The 23,304-nt window shown below is 48.0% G+C and overlaps 1 protein-coding gene across 2 annotated transcripts in view; it reads left to right on the plus strand.

The window, feature by feature from the left end:
* Window positions 1–23,304, plus strand: part of GANAB (glucosidase II alpha subunit) — a 919,668-nt gene that overhangs the window by 682,536 nt on the left and 213,828 nt on the right. For both annotated transcript variants that reach the window (XM_069645184.1, XM_069645185.1), the window contains one exon: window positions 15,123–15,197. In XM_069645184.1, the coding sequence (XP_069501285.1) occupies window positions 15,123–15,197 (75 nt within the window). The remainder of the gene's footprint in view (window positions 1–15,122; window positions 15,198–23,304) is intronic.

Here is a 23,304-nt window from a genome sequence, read left to right on the forward strand (position 1 = left end):
ATTAGTCTTCACAATTCCTACTATTGGTGGGCTTTTATAAAACTCCCTAACACCTTTGATCAGGTAAAGCACAAGGCATGACTAAAAGGGCAGTTATGCCCAAGATGGCAGCCTCCATAGTGTGTTGAATTGGTTTGAACCCATTTCCTTGCCGAGGGCAGGCCACTACACTTCCTGTGGGGGTAGGTCTAGGTGCTTTGCGGTTTTTAGAGCAACCCCAATTGTCTGGCCTCCAACACCTTTGTTTTAAATCCCCCAATGGCATTGGTGAGCTTGTAGAATCCAGCCTCTGTGAGTGAAGGTACAAGTAAGGGAAACCTCACTTCTGCTACTTTTTGGAATGCAATCAGGTTGGCTTTCCCACTGTACAATTATTCAACCAAAAACTGCTGAAGCCATTTTTGAGACCCTGTCTGCACCCACTGGCAGGACATGTCTCTTGCCTGTGCTCTGGCTTGCATTTTCGAGTGCTGGATATTCTTCCCTGGTCTTCCTTATCCTGCTGCTGGTCTTACTCATCTCCTTTTGCCAAGCCATCTATCCGGGGACTGTTTTCCTCGCCGTTTACAGCCAGTGTCTCCTGTCTTGGTTTTGGAAGCTGCCACATTCTGGAAGGGTGTTGGGGACGCCAACACTCCACCAGATCCTGCTTCTCTGAGCCGTCTTGATTCGCCACCACTGTTGCCCTGCTGCAGGGTCTGCTTTTGATGGTGTGCGATCAAGGTTTGCCTGCTCGGATATCGTGGACTGCCGGTTGCAGGTCTGTCCTTACTCCAGGAGCCATTTCTGTTGCCGATTCTACTTCAGGATGATGTAGGTCCCACTCTTGTAAAAGCTTTTCATTGTAACTGCAGGTCAGCCTACAGGCTTTGTCTTGTTTCTTATGAGACACTTTTCTCAACACTGGAACTCACAGGTGATAATGCAAGGTACCTGTCTGGACTGTCATTTTTCTTGGGACCCTCTAGAATCACTGAAGTTCCACACTAAGCCTTGCAATTTTAGTGACTCACCGGGAGCTTTAGGTATTTTGATATAGCATGTATTGCCCTCCTGCCAAGCACATACATTGTATCATAGCACATACATTATTCTACTGTTTCCCTCCTTGGAATGTACTGTGCCCGTCTGGGCCTAGGGGCTGTTTTACTAAAATATATCCTGAACTGCCCGGCGGGCTGTGTTGGACATTTTGCTTGTATGGTGTGCATACATATTATGTATCTTACTTGTATTCCTGAGGCTTGTGGAATCTGCTTAGATCACATACTGTGCATAGGCCGACATCTAGTGGAAGCTGCGGAGTATTAGTTGTTTTCGAAACTCGAAAAGGGACGTCGACAGGGTGTGCCAGTAATACTATCCCTAGTGTGAAGTCCACTATACCCATGATCCCTCGCGCGTCGAGTTCCCTCAGATTGTTTTTGTTTTGCCATTCTAGATGGACGCGTGTAGTAGAGTTCCTCTTTTGGCATAAAGCCATTGACTTATTTCAATTACCGATAGTTTTTCTATCTTTTCTTCCACCGACCATCGAAATAGCGCATCAGTGAAGAAAAACAGACTGCCTGTCGAAAGACTACCGGGATGGACCGTTCGGCCTTGGAAGGCCGCCCGAACCGCGACCCATACAGTAGGAAGAGAGGGAGGGGACATTCTAGGATGTATATGCCCCTTTTCTTACACTACTTTCGCCCAGCTGCCATATTTTGTAGTTATTGGCAAGACCCCCTTTAAATTCTGCCCCAAGTGCAATAGAACATTTCCGTGGGTCGATAACCATTTAGTCTGTAACTTGTGTCTCCCAAGAGACCACGTCAAGTTTTCTTGTCGAGCGTGTAGGCTCTTCAAGTCCAAGACTTTAAAGGACCGATCGACAAAACGCTGGGCCCACTACGCCAGGCAATTCGAGGCCATGGAGGTAGAAGGCGTTTTCAGTGATGGCAGCAACGCCACCATTTCGGATGGCAAGGGCGACTGGATAGCAAGCGCAGGCCCCTGACCCTGGAGATCAGGCCGGCAGCCCTGTTGTGGGGACAACACCCAGTGGTGGAAGCGCTACAATTCCATCCACCACTAAACACATACCCCCAGGTCGAGACTCGACACATGGGTCGAGCGGTCGACAATGCACGACACCCAGGGAAAGGTCAGTTGAGTCCCTGTCCTCTGGGCACACTCGCTCGAGATCGCCGCACGACAGGACCCTACCGTCGAAAGACACTGCTGCGCGTAAAACTCCCACCGAGGGCCAATCGTCCGCAGACCCTACCCGCACCTGAAAATCGACGCTCTGCGTCAGGTCAGGTATCCGGCCCCAAACAGTCGGATAAACACGGCTCGGGCCGTGGGGATAAAGAGCACAAGAAAAAGTCTTCAAAGACCCCTCACAGGGATAAAAACAATAATCTAGGCCCATCCCCCATAAGGATAAACCTATAGAGGCTAGGGCTAAACAGTCTGGGGTAATTCCTCCCACAGATGAAGATTTGGGACTTCCTTCCCAACCCTTGGTCATCCCAAGTTCGGCACAGTGGTCCGCACAAGACATACAGTCATGAGGAGAATGTCCTTTATGGGCAATTTCTACAAAAATGACCTGCCTATTTCGAGAGTTTCCACTCCCCCCACTACTGCTCCCTCTGGGTCACAAATCTCTGCTCAACCTTCTGAACCCCCTACTAAAAGGTCTTCCTAAATTCCAGTGCATAGCACAGTCATAGAACTCTATGACCCGGACTCCGAACATGAAGACCTCTCTATTTTAGAGGCAGCAGACCCTCTACGATGAGGATCCAGCAGACCCTTATTATGGGGATGAAGACCAAGAGGCTGACCTAGACGCCAATATGTATCCTATCGAATCGCCTATTGATCAGGACCCCCCCGATCATGGATTCCCCAATTGACAACCAGCCCCTTCTAAATGAGTTGCTAGCCAAGGTGGCAGAGCACTTTCAAATAGACACCCAGGAGGTACAAGAGGACTGGCACAATTTATTCCTCTCCTCAAGTCAATACAGCGCAAAATACAGCCGTCATTGGAGACCCCTAACATCACACGGGCTGTAAACCCCCCCCGTATAGAGAAGCTGTTTAAACCTGCACCTTTGGACCCTCTGTATATTGGGGGTCAACTAAAGCCTGACTTGTTAGTCGTAACTACAACTAGGAAAAGAGCGGGCACCCTCCCTTGCTTCCTCTGAGGCTCCGCCCGACCAGGAAAGCCAGAAGCTTTATACTATGGGCAGAAAGGTTGCCTCCTCTGCGGCTTACCAAACCAGGATTGCAAACACAACCCTCTTGGCTAGTTACAACTGCCACAAATGGGAGAAAGTGTTGGCCTTACTGTCGTCTGACCAGGAACCATTGAAGTCCCAGCTAGCTCAGGTGGCCGCAGACAGCAGAGCAGGGTCAAGCTGCTTATTTAAGACCAACTTTGACGCTGCGGACAACGCCGGAAGGATTATTGCACATGGTACCGTTATTAAACGTCACGCGTGGCTGAGGCAATGCAGTTTTAAACCAGAGACGCAGGCCACCCCGATTAATATGCCTATCGAACCCAATGTGCTCTTCGGCAAGGCCGTCGAGGATGCTCTTAAGACAGCCAAAGAAGAGTATGACGCACTTAAATCTTTGGGGCAACTCACCAACAAGCCACACGGTCAGACGGGTAATGGCAATTTTCACCATTTTCACGGCCAAAGTTCACAAGGGGGTCCAATTACAATCAAAGCCAAGGGGCGCCCTGGGTAAATAGTAAAGGTCAGTCCTCCCAAAACTATTGTAGAGGACCGCGTAGATCCTGAGCTCGTGGCAGGGGCTGCTCCTTTCGAGCGGGGTACCCCTCCACAAAAGCAGTGACTATCCAGTTCAGGTGCCCTCCATGCCTCTCCAGTGGGAGGATTCCTTTCAAGCTTCACAGATGGGTGCTGTCCACAGTAGCAGGCGGATACTGCATAGAACTCCTCCAACTACTCAAGATAGCGAACCAGCACTACCAATTCAAAGTGCTGCCCTTCGGAATAGCATCCGCTCCAATGGTATTCAAGAAGGTACTAGCGGTGGTGGCAGCACACCTGCGCAGGGAGGCAAACCCAGTGTACCCTTACCTGGACAACTGGCTCATTACAGGGCAGTCCCCCCCCCCTTAATTTGCACGCAAAACATCCAAAAGACAATCAACCTTCTCTTTCAATTGGGCTTCTCAATCAACGAGAAAGACAAGCCTAGTGCCAAACACAACCAAACAATTCCTAGGAGCTGTCTTAAACGCACAAGAGGGGTTAGTCTTTCCGTCAGAGGAAAGAGTCCAAAATATGTTTCAAATACCACATTATCAAGCCGGCTGCCAGATAAGGGTGTGCAAAGCGATGCGCTTGCTAGGCATGATGCCATCTTGCAATTATCTGGTTCCACACGCGCGCCTGCGCATGCGACCCATGTAGGAGTGGTTGGCAAAACAATGGTCTCAGGCAAGCGGTCAATGGGACGATATAGTGGTCGTTTCGCCAACACTAGTAAAAAATCTTCGCTGGTGGAAGAGAAAATCTACCGAAGGTCAAACCCTTTGACGATCCAGAGATATAGGCAATTATCACACCAGACGCCTCTTGCTGGATCGGGGGGGGGGGCACACTACCTTCACCACACAGCTCAGGGTCTGTGGTCTCGTGCAGCAGTTCAGAACCCCATCAATCTGCTAGAACTTCTGGCAGTATGCATGGCCCTTCAGGCGTTCGAATCCCACTTAATGAACCAATCTGTGCAGGTCCTGACAGACCGCATTACAGCTATATTTTACATAAACAAACAGGGGGGCACACGTTCTCCAAATCTGTCCAGACTTGCACAGCAAATTTGGAAATGGGCACTCAGATGGAAGATATTCCTATCGTCACAGCACGTTCCAAGGGAACTCGACTCTCTCATTAAGAAGAGGTCCCCTACCAGAAGAACACGAGTGGCAACTTCACGCAGAGGTCGTAGAACACCTCTTCTCGCTATGTGGTTTCCCCACAATATACTTGTTTGCTACAAGCGAAAACAAGCAATGCCCAAACTTCGCATCAAGATTCCCCCAGCCAGACTCCATGGGGGAACTCTCCATGGATGAACTGGTCAGGGAAATGTGCTTACGCTTCCCCCTCCCCCACCTCCCCAACACCTCTCATAAGGAAGGTGGTGAACAAAATCCACAAGGAACAGATGACGCTCATCCTAGTTGCTCCTATGTGGGCAAGACAACCCTGATATCCACATCTGAGCAAACAGGCGATGTGCAATCCCATCAAACTCCCGTGCCCGTACTATCTGCTCACCCAGCACGGGGGACTAACTGTGCACCCTCAATCGATGAACTTGGCAGCATGGCTCCTGAAGTCATAGAGTTTGGACATCTTAATCTGCCACAGAGATGTATGGGTATCTTCAAAGAATCAAGAAAGCCGAACACCAGGCACTGTTATTTTGACAAGTGGAGGAGGTTTGTAATTTGGTGCCAGACAAAACCGATTAACCCCATAGAATGTACTCCTTCCCACATTCTTACTTGTATGCTCCACTTGTTAGATGCAGGATTAGTATTCAACTCCCTAAAGGTCCACCTGGCGGCTTTGTCAGCCTATACCTCTTCCCACAATAAAGTCTCATGGTGGAAGGTACCTGTCATCAATGCATTCATGGAGGGAGTAAAGACTCCACCCTCCAATTTCAAACCCGCTGCCAGGATGAGATCTCAATGTTATACTCGCTAAGCTCATGGGACCCCCTTTTGAGCCTATGCTTAAGTCTAGTCTCAAACACCTGGCTTACAAAACTGCCTTCTTTGTGGCTATCACTTCCATAAGAAGAGTTAGTGAAATACAAGCATTGTCAGTGCAGGACCCGTTCTTTGTTGTACTCAAGGACAAGCTGGTTTTACATACTCGCCCAAGGTTCTCCCTGGAGTTCATCTCCAAATGTAATGTAAACCAGTCTATTGAGCAACCAGCTTTCTTCCAGGGATCCCACCAGCTCAGCTGAGGTAAAACTCCACACACTAGATGTGAGAAGAACGGTCCTCTACTATGTAGACAAGACCAGACCGCTTAGAAAGACAGATCAACTGTTTGTCTCCGTAGCAGCAGGCAGAGAAGGTGACCACATTTCAAAGAATGCCATCTCTAGGTGGATAGTCGGATGTATACAACTTTGCTGTTCCCTATCAAATAAGACACTGCCTTTTACGCCCAGGGCTCACTCCACAAGAGGTACAGGAGCCACGCTGGCTTTCATCGCAAATGTCCCTCTAGACAGCATTTGCACACATGGAGCTCAATAGATACTTCCACTCGGCACTACTGCATTGACACTCATTCCAAGACCGATACACCGGTGGCACAAGCAGTTCTAAGACATCTGTTCGCTCATGAACCTTCTCACATCCCTTCTTTTAACACTGCTCGCTAATCTATGCACAGCATGTGATCCTTGCAGATTCCACAAGCCTCAGAAGGGATACATTACTCAACGTAATTGAATTTCTGATGCTTGTATCTGCTTAGATTCACATGCGCCCACCCTTCCTCCCCTCGGAGAGAAGGCACATGGTTGCTTATGAGCTAGTCTGATGTGTATCTGCTTGGTTACAACTGTACTCGCACTACACCTCATGCTACCTCAGAAAAACAACAATCTGAGGGACCTCGACGCGTGAGGCATTATGGGTACAGTGGATATCACATAAGGGATAGTATTACTGGCACGCCCTGGCAACGTCCCTTTTCGAGTTTCGAAAACTGTAATACTCTGCAGCTTCCACTAGATGTTGGCCTATGCATAGCATGTGATCTAAGCAGATTCCACAAGCCTCAAATATAAATAAATATATCGGCGGTAGGGTCGAAAAACTCTGGGTTATCCCACTTAGTCAAACACCTCCCAGAAAGCCTGTTACAGACTAAGCACTCCAAAAAATACTCCAAGAGTGCTAATCATAGGAATAAATCTCAAACACAAATCTACCCCTTTTAGGGAAGCTCTCTCTGTCCCGCAAGAGGAGGGTTCTTTGTCTGAAGCCTTAAAGAACAAGGGCCTATCCTCTCCTACACCCCTAGGACAGGTCCCTACTCGTCAGTACCCTGGGGTCATCCTTAGTTCAACCCTATGGACTATAGTGAATGTAGATAGGGTAATGACTTTCTAGGGCCTTGGACCCCGCTACATGCAACTCTATCTCCCTTAATACCGACCTGCTAGAGCCCTTCTGTCTTCTAGTTGCAACTCTCTGCAGATCAGATGCTTCTCTAAGCAGAGAGTGGGGGTAGATCTCTCTCCTCTGTAGGAGCCTCCCTCTGGAATAGTCTCACTGCCCCTCTCAGGCTTGAGCCAGATCACCTTAAGTTCCGGAAGCTCCTGAAGACGCTACTTTTCTTCCTTTCCTCTCCCCTGCTAACACCTCCATCTTCTGCAGTGACTGGTTGCCTGGTTCCCTCTTGAGTTCTACTGGGCATCAGCCCCCGCCCAGTCCACCCACCCTCCTCACACTTAATGGACGCTCCCCGCCTGCACCCCATGCTATTCCCTGCCACTCTCCCTCCTGGCCTCCCCTTAGCACTTGTCTGGAACCTGTTCCTCCACCCCCACCCAATCCCCTTTTCACTTCACTCTTCCTCTTTACCCTGCACATCCCTTCCCACTCTAGTACTTCGCACTTCTTGCAGACTGGCACTTCGCCTCCCCCACTCTCCCTCGCACTTCTTTACTGCACTTGCATGATCTGAATGTCACAAGGCCTAGTAGGACCGTTATTATTATCTTTCTCCCTTGTCCTCCCCACCCCCCTCCTTTTTGTCTTGTCCTTGAAACACAATTTGTTGTATAGGCAACTTACAAATATCCAATAGTCCACCACTGGACGATCCATTCCAAAGAAGACATCTGCAGCCACTTCCAGTGGCTGGCAAGCAGACTGAGTGACTGCTGCTGCACCGGCCCGATCTTCTGTGCTACAAGGAAGATCCGGACTGGACAACTTCCTCCGTTGGACTGGTGGGCCTAACCGGTCTCATAACCATCTGCAGTTTGAGCCATCCCACGAAGTGCTGCGACCTTCCAGGCCTGCGAAACCTGAATACACTGGGACCTCTGGCCCTGCTGCGGTGCATCGTCTCGTCCAACACGGTACCCGCTGCAAACTTGTGGGCATCTGTCTGGGCCTACAAAGACTCCATCCCGATCGCGGAAGTCCCCTCAGAAGAGTCGTCCAAGCAACGGAAGGAAGTCTGCCGGATGACAACAGGCACTGCTACAAAGCCTATTTCTAGCCTCCACAAAGTGTCGCAGAGAGAGTCTGCTGGGCATCCCTGTGACAGTCTAACCATCTGCTCCCCCCAAATGTTCTTCCTCCAGCTGCCAAGGCCAGAGACCTGAACCGGAGCTGCTGCAGTTCAGAGCTGCTGCCATCTTACCGTGGGGACCTGTCGGTGACATTATTCTTCATCATCGAACGTATTGTCTGACTCCTGGGTACAAACCTGGGCAGTTGTGTTGCTGTTGGCTACTACTGAGTTTCCTGAGTCATGTTTGGATGGACCACCCAACCGTGTTCTCTCAGGCTGAAGGACCTTGGTCATAGAGGCTGAAATCCTTCAGGTGGCCTTTGAATCCAATTCCATGACTTGTTACGAAAATGCTTCTTCTGATATTTGACAACTTTGACAGCGTCTGCCTTCCTTTGTTCTGCCGCCCAAGGGTCACTGGTCACCCAGCACCCCCATCTGACTTTTTGGGACACTCGTCTCCCAGATGGGCTTGGACTAATAAAGTTAGGCTTTCCTGAAAGTTGCCTACATACCAGTATTGCTATTTCAGTAAATGTTGGTTGATGAATGATTTGCTAACCTGAAGCTACTCTATACATACCGGTTTATCATCTAAAGGTCTACCATTGAACCAAGTATTTTTACTTACTTGAACTGTACTGATTTTAACATTATCCTAGTGTATATATAAGAACCGTATTTTTATATAACTGCAGTGTGTGTTTCCTTGACTATAAATGTGCTCTTTGTACTCCACTACAACCATTCTCCCTCCTAGACTAATCCTGGCTGCTCGACCATAGCTACCAAACCTTTTGGGTAGTTCAGGCGAAACCTAAGAATTGGAGCCCTGTACACCTTGGTGTCTTCTTCAGTCCTACCATAGGTGGACTTGAGTAAAACTCCCTAACACCTGCACATTTAAATAGCGTCCTCGTACACACCCTAATCCTGATGTATGTAGGAGGCCATAGACCTTTTATCCTCACCGTAGGCATATGTTACAGTATGGGGTTAAAAAGGAAAATACAAAATGTTACCAACTGGAAAAATATGCTAAATCCCTAATGTCTATAACATTAATCAACAATCTGTTCGACTTTCAAGGCATTATACACATTTTAATTCACACAGTTGTATATGACAGTTTCTAGCCGTAGAGAAAATGAGCATTGTAAACCATAGCCAAATGTTTCCGAGAATCAAAACATTTTCGCAAGTTATCTTCCTTACACATTTCGGGAAAAAATATACACATTGTTGCTCGGATTAAGTCAGTGTTTAAAGAAGATTCACCATAATATAAATGCAGGGTTTGATTTTCAAAAGGCAGTGCTTAATTTGTGGGGGCTGTATGCCAGGGCTCAGCCCAGGCACTTATTTCTGAGCCCAGGCACTTATTGTCTCAGACTCGTATTGATTATGAAGGGTTGATAGCCAGAGCATCCATCAACCCCAATGAGCAGGTGCGAACTGTAGTTTAACCCCGAACGAGTTGACGCTGTGGGTGGTGGCAGCAATGGTGGTGTACTGCCGGCCGCCTGCAGTATCACAAGCGTGCTAGAAAATATTTGGGCCCTGGCACTTACTTTCTTACAAATGAAGCACTGTAAGAATGGATATAAAATCAAAAACTATGAAACTTAGTCCAGAGCTCACTGAACCCCCATAGGATCCACAAAGAAATGTCAAGGGGGCAGGTAAGTACCACAGAGTCAATTTAAGGAGAGTTCCAGAGTATGTTCACAGTTTAATGGGAAAACTCAAAGGGCCATCTGCTTTAAGGGAGATAAGTCTGATTTATCGCACAGCTGCGTATTCTGCGACAATCAACACCAGGGAAGGCCAGAGGAGTCCCACAGGAAGTGTTCCAGAGGTTGGACGATTGACACAGGGCCCCAGAAGTAGTAGTAGTAGAACCGGAGGACCCCCAATACGGGTAGACCAGGGGGACACCGTAGGTTGAGTATCTCGATAATTGCCTGCCCCACGATCACAAGGTAGGTACTTGCGTTGGTGGCTTTGACAAAGTTTTCAGCCACTAGAAAGAGTCCTGTGACCAGACTATTTTTCACAAGTGCGTTTTTTAAGTTTCAGCTCCCAGGGATTTACACCCTGAGCCAGCGATGATCCCAGTAATCCAGAAAAGAACAAAGGCTTTTCCCATAGCATCTACCTTGAAGCCAGAAATGGGAAACTTGGCGAGGAAGACTTAGGAACCCACACAACCAGCTTCCAGCAGCTCGAAGAACAGTATGTCCCAGGACAACAGCGGAAGCTGCCTCGAATGTCCCAAGCGGACAAATTGCATGTGTTGTAGTCTCAGGAATCCACTGGACACCAGCAGCAACCCACAGCCAAGCTGAAGATCCTGGCGGTATCCAGTGCCAAAACTGACCAGAAAACAATTCCAGACTGAAAGGCTCGAACCAGCTGTTAGGGAGAATTCTCATTAGGTGCCAATTCCCTTCACCTTAGAGACCCCCAGCAACTTTGCTGGATTTTGAGGACTTTATTTTTTTACTTGGAGTGTGAGCCTTTTTTCCCACTCTCATGTATTTTGATGTGTGTTTTACTCTTGTGTTCTTTGATTATGGAATTTTAGACAACTCCATAGGCATCATCTTTTCGTGTGTGTCACACAGCATTCTCAGTGCAGTGACACAGGGAAGCCTTTTAGGCTGTCCAAGGTGTGAACACCTTCTTTGGGATAAACTACCGTTTCCCAGAGAATGTAAAGTTAAATTGACTTTACTATTCTTTTTAAATTCCGAGACCCAGAACACACTATATTCCAATAGAGTGCTGGAGGGGTTACCTAGTATCTCCTATGTCTAGAAACTCATAAAGCAGTCAACTACTACTGTTTCCTATTGAAAAGGCTGGTGGCAGTGGTTTTACAACAAACTACCATGATTTTTCCGGACAGCGAACACCGGTAGCTAAAAATCACGGGGCCCATGTTTTTCAAGATGGCGCCTGAGACCCCTTTCTTTAACCAGGTCCTGGTCTTCTTTTTATGCCATTTCTTTTTGGAAAGGTCCTTCTAGAGTTTGTCTCTGCGCGCCAAACCAGGTTTGGTCCCTTTGGTCCTACACCTTTGGCGGGCTTCAGGACTGAAGACCGCCTCTGGCGCCCGAGTGTCTGGGGTGGGCAGAAAGTCAGGGAAGTGCCCGAAACCCCTGTGCTTAGTCTCCTAGGAGACCCAAATGCACTATGGCGTGATTGGCTGGCTGACTGTCCGGCAAGGACAGCCACCCTGCTGGGTGAGTGGCAGCTTGGCTGGAATGAATGGGAACTGTTTAAAAGGCCAGTCTCTTGGCTTGGAAGGTGGAGTCGACCACTGGAACGAAAGAACCGAAGACAAGCTAGAAGAGGACGGCTGCTGCAACTCCTGGACAGTTGGTTTGCCCGACGAAGCCCTGCTGCAGGTCCGACTCGCCAAGTTAATCTCGACAGAGAAGCCCTTCAAGGACAACTTCTCCCTTTGAGTTGGTGGGACCAATCAACTCAGATGCCACCTGGACACCATTCTCTGAGCTGGTCGTATTTTCCTCAGCGTGCTGCAGGAAACCGAATAGCCAGGGAGAAGGACACCATTTTGTGTGCTTGAAGACCACTATCGGAATCGAAGAATTGCCAGTTTGCCAGCTTTGTGACCAGTCGCCATGCAGTGCAGGAGTCCCCTGACATCCTCCCTCTTGTCCCCACGACTGAGGCTCAGGAACAGGGAGATCTGCAGGAACTGCCAGGAACAGAAGTATTCAGCTGCATCTTTTTCTTCAATCTAAGGTACTGTGAAAACCCGACCGAGAGAACTTGCCTCTCACTGCGAAAGTGCATGAAACTTTGGCAACCTGCAGGCCTAGTCAGCTTGTGACCCAACATACAAACCTTTCTTCAATGAACTACTTCTGAGAACCGTGGCAAAGACTTTTCCGTTTAAAAATACCAGAACCGTTTTTCTTATGCAAGACTCTAGCCCATTGACTTTGGCCTATCCATTGCATTGGAACCACTCCTCTGGTGAACTCAAACTATTTGCACTGTTTAAGAGTAACTCTATTATTTGTTTTATTAACTTATGCCTTTTTGCTCCTACTTCAAAGTAGTTTAAATGCCTCAGATCCTGATAATGTGAAGTACTGGAGTAGACCTCTGTTCTAACCTCATTACAAACTCACATTCCCTTTTGAGATCAGCCTGGCTGCTCAGCTCGCTACCAAAACCTGTGTGGTACAGACTTATACCAAAGGTTGGTTTTGCTTGCACCTGTAGTCCTAGTTGTGTGTAGTGGTCCCAGAGGGTCCTGCATGCAAACTTTGCCGAACGCCAGCAGATGTGCGGAGTCATCAGGAAACTTTAAGAAGCTTAGGGCTGGACCTCCCGACACAAAAAACAAACCCATGCTGCGATATGCCCAAGTCAGTACCTAACCAACTTGGCCATATAAGAGCTTTAAAATTGTCTGGAATCAGTGGGGAAAACTCCTTCAGCAGGCTGACAGACCTGCCACCTCCAAGTTGCAGGAACAAAACCGCTAAAGAGTGGAACTGGGCAGGACAAAGCGTAAATACCCTTGCTCAAAGAGACTGGTTTAAAGGCCAGCTGGCCAATCACTAAATGGGACTGAGTGTTAAGGGTTAGGTGACCAACCACACTAATTGATCAGTATGACTGTCAATTGGCCATCCCCCACCATAAATGAGGGATAGTCCAGGGACCTGTTCTGGCCTAAACCAGTTAGGACCAATATGCCTTTGTGGACTCACAACGAGCCCATGTGGTCACAACAGCGATTTTGAGCCAACCTCGTGGTCTCCCTGAACAAAGGAAGCCCTGAAACACAAGAGCAGAATTAAAAAGAAAACATGCCCCAATGACTAACAAAAAAGATACAATGGTCTACTAATCCGTTAAAATAGCGTGCACTCCTGGTGAAGCCAAAACTAAAGTATATTTGCGACCAACCCACTTCCTAAATATTTTGCCCTAGGGTGATGCAAAATTTAGGGAGCCAAGGGACTTGGTGCCTTAGGAGCAACCCAATAACATGTACCTTAAGTAAGGTAAAAATAGGGACGGAATAACAGGGGAACTTCAGAAGAAGTCTCTCTGGCCAACGGAAAATAGTCTGTGTGTGATCCAAAACAATAAAGGTGGTGGGGGACCAAAATGTTGAAGGGACCTAAAACGTGGTCCCAGAATCCCCAACAATAGGAATGATGTCTAAAGGGGGCACTGGTCCGTCCCAGAGGCTACTAGTGCAGGCAACACTGTCTCCCTTAGTAAAATTCCTTGTTGTTTTTAAGATGCACATCACCTTACAGTTAAGTGTGGAAGGGGTTCTTTTTATCCCTTTTCCTTTTAGCAATGTTTCTGTTACTTGCATGATGCGTCTAGGGGTTGGGTTATGTCTTCAGGACACTACAGAATTGTGCAGGCCCATAGGGGGCTTACCTGCTTGTAAGCTTTACCGTTCCCTGGTTTTCCCCATGCCATTACTTTATGCAGGCTGCCTACCTCTGGTTGTGGGCCACATATTGGTGGGGTTATGAGAATCGTTTATATGCATTACTGTTTTTATGATCTACTGGGATTATTTATAATACTGAAGTAATATAACCCAAGCAGGGGTGTGGGGTGGCATTGCCGGTCAGGTAATGCCCTGGGGAATCAGTTATTGTAACGCATGCTCCAGGGCATTATCTGACCGGTAATGAAGTCCCCCAGCTCCCCCCTTGCAAGGTGTTGCATTGCTATTAGTATCAGGCTGAAAGGAACTACTCGTCCCTTTTCCATGGCAGCCATTCAAGAGTCAGATGTGCCGGGAAGACTGTTCCCAGCACCAGCAAGGGACAACACAGCCCGTTAAATGGGGTGGGAATAGGGGGACTTAACTGTAGAAAAGGGGTTAGGGGTATGGAGACGCGGGGGGTGCAGAGAGCACACTTTCCTGATTCCTGGTTATGGAAGATGGCGGCCTCCTGCTCCGAGGAGGCTCGGAGCAGGGTCTTTACTGGTGTGGTAATGACCCCTTTCTGAGCCTCTTATTGGCTGCGAGGCTGCCACACCCTCCTCGCCGGGTACTTATGTGTATTTATTCCCTTAATTCTTATTTTGGCCTGATACTTGTGTGTGGCATAAAGTATATATTTGTCAGTGTATTGTATTTTCTAGAATTGTGTGGGCTAATTTTACCTGTGTCGGCCTACCCAGAGTTGAGCCTGTTCACTATACCCATGTTACCTACCTTAAGAGAGGTTTGTTTTCCCTTTGTCAGGTGTTAGCCTCCCATTAGGGGTAGTGGTTCTTGTAACTTCCAGAGGCTGAAACAAAAACTGCCTTAACAGGGGACCTGGTTGGGTGTTTCCCTGCACTTTTTCTTCTCCTGACTAAAGGCCATTATTGATGGGCGAGGTTCTGACGTGCATTGCACACTACTGTTTTTATGTTTTGTATCAGCTATGCCTGATTCTGTTTTTACCCTATTGCCCCACGCACACACTGCTTTGCCCAAACGTTGTCCTATGTGCAACTAGATTTTGATTAGAGGACGCAAGGCAGTTCCTTCGCCAGTGACTGGAATATTCTACAAAAGCCTTGTCTTTAGGTTTTCTTAAGAGCGGTTTATTTTCTGCTTTGTTCCAATAATCCCTCCATTGTTCTTTCAGGGGTGTTTGGTTATCGGCACCAAGAAATCAAAATGTATCTATACACTTTAGAAATGAAATGAGCATATCCATATGCATCTCCAACTCACCTAATCCTGCTTTTCAAGTCTATTTCCTTAAGAGTCTTCGTTTTGTCTTGCAGGTGTGGTACGATGTTCACACTCACCAAAAACACCATGCTCCTCAGACGATGTATGTGTCTGTCACCCTGAGCAGCGTAAGTATTTGAACTAATCGGGGTGATCTTCACATTATGGGCTAGTATGAGAGCCTGGCTTGGTCTGCATTGGATCTGTTCAGAACTGGCAGGTGTAAAATTGTGGGCCTGTTGAGGAATTTTACTTGTTATGCGAGTTGTAATAACTGAACAATCACGGGTGCACAAAGTAAGAGTGGTAAAGGTGCTTTAGAGGTCCTGGTTAGTCAAGTACTCTTATATGGCAGAGACTGATAGGGGCCCAGATTGTCTGTGTAGACTAGTGCCCATGCCATGGTTTGGTGGGTTTGAAGGGGGGGGGTAATTTGATCAGCATGCTCTTGTAAGATGCCTTACTGCAGTTGGTGTGGCTCTGGGGTGGCTGGAATCTTGAGATGTTACTGGAGTGATGTGCACTTGTGGGAGAAGACTTGTTTAAGTGAGCACTGACTTGTGTGTGTGGTCCTTTGCTTGGATAGATGTTTGACCTGTTTTGGTAGTGTGAGACGGACACTGGTGTGGATGGAGGCAGATGCAGCGATACGTTATTAGGGTTCACTACGCTGCCATGGTTCTAGTCAGAACCCAAACATTAGAAATCTGAAAATTATTTCTTCAGGTTAGTGTTCATAGCTATAGACTTAACAAATACAATGGGTCCGGGCAGTCTGAACTGGAAATGTATGATGTGATTATGATGCCAACTGTTCCCATGAGACTTAATGATATGGAGATTTTCCAGAAGACCTCTGTTAGGGCTTCGGATGACCAAGCTGTAGTATTAGGCTGGATATCCCCTCAAGTTAAACCAGGCTCTTGAGGCAGGGCAGGTTTCACTCATAAATTAAAGGGTTGTCCGTAACAGTAAGGCTTAGACTCGGGACGGTGTGAGAGTGGTCCGGAATTAATTTAGGGTCTTCTTTTGCCAACTGTGGTAGTACCCCTTTGTGTTGCCTCGCTCCTTTTGGTTGACAGGCCCCTTGACATACCCACTGAGAGTAGATTATGAGAGGACACCCTATCATGGTGAACGGAAGACACTGATGTATTACCAAACCTGTTAGGGAGAATTCTCAGAAATTTGCTAATTCCTCGCTACCTTAGAGACGCCCAGCACTTTTGCTGGACTCTAGGACTTTTTAAATTTTAACCCAGAGAGAGTGAGACCTTTTTCCCACTCTCTCGTGTATTTTTCTGTTATTTAACACGGTTTCTTTTTGGTTTTGGAGACTGACAAACTCCATAGGCATCATCTTTGCTTTGTGACACACAGCACCTTCAGTGCAGTGGCACAGGGAAGTCACTTATATTTCCCAAAGGTTTAAATACCTTCTTTTGGATGAACTACTGTTTCCAAGAGCAGTAAAGTGAAGTTGACTTTACTTTTTTGTAACTTTCTAGACCCAGCACACACTATCTTACCATAGGGTGCTGGAGGGGTTACTTAGTATCCCCTTTGTCTAGTTTCTCATGTAACATTTTTGTTACCCTTTCTATGCTTGTCAAACCAGGTTTGGTCCCTTTCTTCACTTTGTCTTTGGCGGGATTCACGAGTGAGACCCGCCTCTGGCTCCACTATGTCTGGCAGGGGCAGGAAGTGAGGGAGGTGCCCGAAACTCCCTGTCCTTAATCCTGTTGGTTACAGGAATGCACCCAAAGGTGATTGGCCGGCTGGCTGTCCGGCAAGGACACCCACCCTGCAGTGTGATTGACAGCTAGGCTGGAATGAATGGGAGAAACCTGCATAAAAGGCAAGGCTTTTTGGCTTGGAAGTCCGAGTCGACCACTGGACAAAGGAATCGGAAGAAGAACTTGGAAGAGACGCCTGCTGCAACTCCTGGACCGTTGGTTTGCCTGGTGAAGCCCTGCTGCTGTGCTGAAACTCCAAATTCACCTTGACTAGAGAAGCCCTGCAAGTGCGACTTCTCCCCTTGAGTTGGTGGGACCAATCAACTCCAAAGTGAACTCGTTTGGACATCCTCTCAGTGCTGGCTGTACCTCCGCTGCTGCTGCTGGAACCGAAGTGCCAGGGAGAGGAGCACCAAACAGAGTGCATCACTTTTAAGTCGGACCCGAGCTTGTGGAAGATCCTCCGGACTCCCAGTAAGCAGCACTGACCAAGCTTGAACCACCTCAACAGAGTGCTGGACCCCAGATGCGAGGAAAGTCCAGAGTGGTATCCGAGAGACCGCAGTGGTGCTATTTGCTGACACGGGAGGAGCTGAAACCTCGAAGTGCTGCTGAATAGAAGTTTGTCCTTTTCTGCCTCTGACTGTCTCATTGCAGACCAGGAGTCCCCAGAAGTCCCCCCTCTTGCCCCCACGGCTGAGGCCCAGGAACAAAAGTATCTGCAGAGCTGCACGGGAACAGAAGCCAGCTGGAACCATTTCTTCTAACCAAAGGTACTGTCAAGTTTGAGAGGATTTACCTCTTGTAGCCTTACTTTATCTCAGTTGGGTGTTGTCTTGGTTGCTTCTGTAGAGTTGCTTGCATCTTCTACCTCACAGGCCTCCCAGCCTGGGACCCTACTTTGATTCTACTTTTTCTACAAAGACTTCTAAAACATTGTGCTAGAATTTTACTTACATGCGAGAAGTGCTTCAGCTCACCTAGACATATGCCCACCTGACATTGGCTGGCCTGGCTCCCTGAATGTCTCTTATCTGCTTATCTCTTACCTTCCCTCCAGGAAAGGGTTAATTTACTTTGCGTTGGGGGTTCAAAAGTACTTACCTACTTCAGAATGTGTGTGTGATCTCTTGTTTTTTTCAGAAATCTCTTTACTTTAGAGAAATACTGAGATCAGTGTTAAATGTAGCAGTGATATATTAATGTCCAGTGTCGTAGTTATTTAAGTCACCTGAGGGTGTAGGAAGTGTCTGTTCCATCCCAAATGGGTATCTGCTGATTTAGAGAAACTGAGTGTGTATTTTGGAGTATATTTGTGTGGTACAATTATATTGTCCCTTCTGAAGAAGGCTTATTCAAACTGTTAAATTAATAATAGTTTAATCAAGAAACCTTGAGTGTAAGTGTTTATTTGGATACTTGTCACTGTGAATCTCTGTGTAACTCCCCTACTGCTCACATTGACCCCTCTTGAGATAAGCCTGGCTGTTCAGCCACACTACCAACCTGTGTAGTACATATTTATACCAAAGGTTGGGTTCCTATTGCCAGGAGGTCAAGATTGTTGTAGTGCAGCCAAAGGGTACTGCTCCAAATCTTGACTAACAAAACCCAATCAAGGTAGAGTAGAAGAACCGTAAGGCTTAGACTCGGGAGGGTGTGAGAGTGGTCTAGGGCTACAGTGAGACGCACACAGAGAACTCCATTAACTCTAGTTAGACAGAAGACACTCTAAGCAATGAAAACCCCAGGTAAGTATAGTTTTACAAGGATACATTCACTATTGTGGGCACTGCTAACAGAACACCAACACTTTACCTTTAAAACAGTTGGGCAATATTCATTAATCTTAAAGGCAACACTTTAACTATGGTAAAGCAAGTGAGAAACAGAGCAAAAAGCAATTTAGAACCACTTGGAGACCGGTAACTAAATTGACAGAAAATGTAACGCCCACAACAGCAGCTAGGATAAGGGCTCTAGTTCTTAATAAGTCCAGTCCTTAGCACTTGAGGCCTAGTGCCCAAAAGTCACCAGTTCAGCAAGTAATACTTTGCAGGAGAGTTGACTATGTGATTCGTCAACAAAGCCAACCATTGCGTGTGAATGTTCCAGTAAGTAAAGTTCTTCTAAGTTTCTCTCCCAATCCAACCACTCTAGTGAAATCCCGGTGGAAATGTGGACCCTTGACCAGACCACCACCGATATTAGGCAAGGGAGAGATTTCTTCAGCAAACCTCTTCAGGCGGTTTCTGAATCAGCTCGGCCCACTTAAACTTCTAGGCATTGTTCGGTTGAGGGACGTCGAGGGACTGCGGTTGCAGAGGTGAGTTTCATCTTCTAGATTGGGCCAAGCTAGTACGCGGTTCCAGGTTCCGACAAGACGTTTCTGAAGACTGGGCAGCAGAATACTCTTGGCATGATAGGAAGACCAAACGCTTTCATAGATTGGACTTGTCTAGAAACATTGTCGGGTGTTATAAGAGAGGAAGAAAGGCTTGGATGTGGACTCTTCTTGGACAGGACATAGAATCTGTATTGCCTTTGCAGCAGGCCAGTTTGTCAGAGGATACACCCGAAGCCCTCTACTTCCTCTCAGCCACCCTGCACTTGGTTTCAGGGCGGCAAGATCGGAGTCATACCAAGAGTTGCACTTGGAGGTAGGCTTCAGACAGATTCTCATGGCAGGGTTAAGGATGTCCAGAGTTTTGGAAATGGCAAGATGCAGGTTAGAGAGGGCTGTGTCAGGGTGTGAGTCAGCTGCAGGAGTAGGAGGAGCAGAGAAGGTGAAGGCATAGGCCTCAACTGACACACGCTTCATGGGCCGAATGACCAAGAAGGTATATTACAAAAAAGAGGGTAAATAAACAGTACCAGGATGAAAAAATAACAAAATATATACAGTAATATAGTATTGCAGGTTTGGTTGAAGTCCAAATAGACTTCAGTTAAAAATAGTATAGAGGGTAGGAGGAAAAAGAGGAAAGACCGGTATAAATGGACACCGAGATCGTGGGGTGTCGGCCTTTAAAGGGTATTAGCAAGGCAAAAGCAGGTAGAAAGTAATATGGTAAAGTGAAAAGTAAGCGAAAAGCCATTTAAAAACCACAAAACCAGGATTTTGTATTAAGAGGTCCACTAGATGGTAGTCAGACTATAGAAACACTGCATGTAGATAATGACTGATGTGAAAAGTATGTCTTTTATTAAGTTAATATTTCGTTATATATATATAATATATTTCTGAGGCTTGTGGAATCTGCTTAGATCACATGCTGTGCATAGGCCGACATCTAGTGGAAGCTGCGGAGTATTAGTTTGTTTTTCGAAACACGAAAATGGGCGTCGACACAGGGCGTGCCAGTAATACTATCCCTAGTGTGACGTCCACTGTACCCATGATCTCTCACGCGTGTAGGACCCTCAGATTGTTTTTTTCCACCATACTGGTCGGAAGCATTTCGCGGAGTTCCCTGGCCTTAGCCATACTTTTGCTAAATATTGTTATATTTACCCATTTCTCCACCCCAACGTCGAGTCACCGAACTTCCACACTCAACGCCGGCCCGGAGAAGAATTCGAACGTCGACAGCTGCACGACGGATTTGGGCCTCGGAAGGCCTTGGCCCGGGCTTTGGAAGGCCTCTGGCCTCGGCCCTGCAAGTAGGGAGAGTGGGGGGTGGACATACTCTACACTCGTTTGGTATATAGGTACATTCTTATATATTCCTACACTTACTAGCCCGCTGCCACAAGGTGCATATGGAGGGTACCCCTTTCGAATTCTGCCCCAAGTGCAACCGCAAGTACCCTTGGATCGACGGGCACGCCACGTTCAATCTCTGCTTGCCGAGGGACCACCCCGAGGCGAACTGCAGAGCGTGTAGTAGGTTTAAACTGAAAACACCTAAGGACCGTTCGATCAAGCATTGGGCCCATCACGCCAGGCGTCAGGAGGCCATGGCAGCGGAGGGCGTCTTCAGCGATTGGCAGCAACGCCGTGCTTTCAGACGGCGAGGGCAACGTGGCATCAAGAGACAGCCGAGCGCAAGTCCCCGACCTCGGAAGGTCGTCCGGCAGGGCGGCTATGGGGAAGACCCCCGGCGACACAAGCGCTACCCACAGCACTTCCACAAAGCACATGAAGTCCAACCGAGACTCGACGCACACGTCGAGTTGTCGGAAAGAGGCATATAGAGAACGGTCCCAATCGGTGTCCTCTGGGCGTTCTCCATCGCCGCATGACTCCAGGCAATCATCCACTGTTGCCAAGAGTGCCTCGCTCCCCAAGGTAACGGAAGTTCGATCGTCTGAAGACGAAGCCGACTTCCATCCCAGGACCGCACTCCAGGAGTCGGCGCCCGCAGACCGTGTAACGGCGGCTCCCGAGTCCCTACCTCCACGTTCTAAAGATAGGAACAATACCCCCGAACCTCGACGCCAGGCATCGGAAGGCTCCAGAGGGGCGAAAAAACAGGGAAAACACTCTTCCGCCCACGGGGAGGGGAGAAAACAACAGAGGAAGCAGTCTCGGCCTCCTCACACACCTCAAAAACTTCCCACTCCACATAAACAGACAAGTCCCACTCCTCTGTTATCCCAAGGACACCTGCTAAAACCAGTAAGTCTAGTCAGGATAAGGCGGAGAAAGCCTCAGAAAAGATCATTCCCAGTTCTAGAGAATGGTCTACTGATGACATAGACAGGGTTATGTCAAGGATGTCTTCATTGCAGATTTTTACACAAAGAACCCTGAACACTTTCTCTCCTGTACTCCCGACGGGTCAGCACCCTCAGGCTCTAAGGATCCAATACCTCCAATTAAGAAGGCCTGGTTTGAAACCCCAACACGGTCTTCGGACCCCTTCTATATACAGCCCTACTCCCAATATCAAGGGGATACATCCTTTTGTGAGGATCCAGATTTGGGCATGTTGGAAGAGCAAACTGGTACGGGCTACTATGGGGATGATGAGGACCAAGAAGAGGAAGAGGAAGACCCTGAGACCTACAGAGTAGATTACCCGGGAGAGAAGGAACCCCCAGTTACCGACTCCCCTGTCGACAATCAACCTCTCCTGAATGAAGTTCTGTCCCGAGCGGCAGAACATTTCCACATTGACACACAGGGTGCTCAAGAGGAGAGGGACTTCGCAGAAGAGAGTGGGAGAAAGGAGGCCTGTTGCTCAGGCCATCCCTATCCTTAAGTCTATTCGGAGGAGAATAGACCCTTCACTTTTAAATCCTACCCTCACCAGGGCAGTGAACCCCAGGATTGAGACTTTCAGGATAGCCCAATCAGACCCACTGTATATAAGGGGGCATCTGAAACCGGACTCCCTGGTTGTTACTAACACCCGTAAGAGGGCTGGAACACCCTTGTCATCGTCCGAAGCTCCTCCCGACAAGGAGAGCAAGAAACTGTATGGTTTGGGCAGGAAAGTAGCCTCCACTTCCGCCTACCAGACAAGGATTGCCAACTCCACCCTGTTGGCCAGCTACAACTGCCATCAGTGGGAAGAAGTCGCGGCACTCATAGACTCCGCCCCAGAACCCTTAAAGAGCCAGTTGGCACGAGTTGCGGCGGAGGGAAGAGCCGTGTCCGGTTGCATTTTAAAAGCAATCTTTGATGCCGCGGATAACGCCGGCAGATTGATAGCAGAAGGAACTGTTATCAAGAGACAAGCTTGGTTACGGCAGTCTGGATTCAAAGCTGAAACCCAAGCATCTTTGTTAGATAAACCGGGGGAGCCGGATCTGTTGTTTGGTAAGGCGGTCAAGGACGCGCTGAAAAATGCCAAGGATGAATATGAGACACTCAAATCCCTAGGCCAACAAACCCCCTAATCAAAGGAGGAATGTCAATTTTCATCGCCCACGCGGCCAAAATTCCCAGAGAGGATCGAACTATTCCCAGGGGCAGGGTACACCGTGGAACAATAATAACCAACAGTCTACCCAGGGTTACGGCAGGGGTAATAAGAGGACGTGGTAAGGGTAGAGGCAGCCCCAGTAAAGGAGGCGGCACGCCTCCACCAAAACAGTAACGCTCCGCTCATGGTCCCTTCTCACGCAACCCCAGTAGTGGGACGCATTTCCAACTTCACCGAAGTTTGGGAAGGGATCACATCAGACGGGTGCTGTCCACAGTATCCGCTGGGTACTGCATAGAACTGTTAGAGCATCCCCGGAACCATCCTCCACGACAAAGAATACATTCTTTGGAACACCAGAAGATCCTCCTCGAGGAGATCGTCAATCTGCTAGCAAAGGACGCGATAGAACTCGTCCCGGGACACCAGGTAAACAAGGGTATTTATTCAACTTACTTCCTTGTGCCAAAAAAAGATTTGACAATGCGCCCAGTATTGGATTTACGGCCTGCAAACAAGTATGTCAAGCCCCAAAAATTCTGCATGACTACTCTCCAAGAGGTAATCCCCCTCCTAAAAAAGGGGATTACATGGCAACATTGGACATGAAAGATGCCTATTTTCAT

The sequence above is a fragment of the Ambystoma mexicanum genome, chromosome 2p (assembly GCF_040938575.1).
Source record: "Ambystoma mexicanum isolate Mex_15411 chromosome 2p, UKY_AmexF1_1, whole genome shotgun sequence".
NCBI lineage: Eukaryota > Metazoa > Chordata > Amphibia > Caudata > Ambystomatidae > Ambystoma > Ambystoma mexicanum.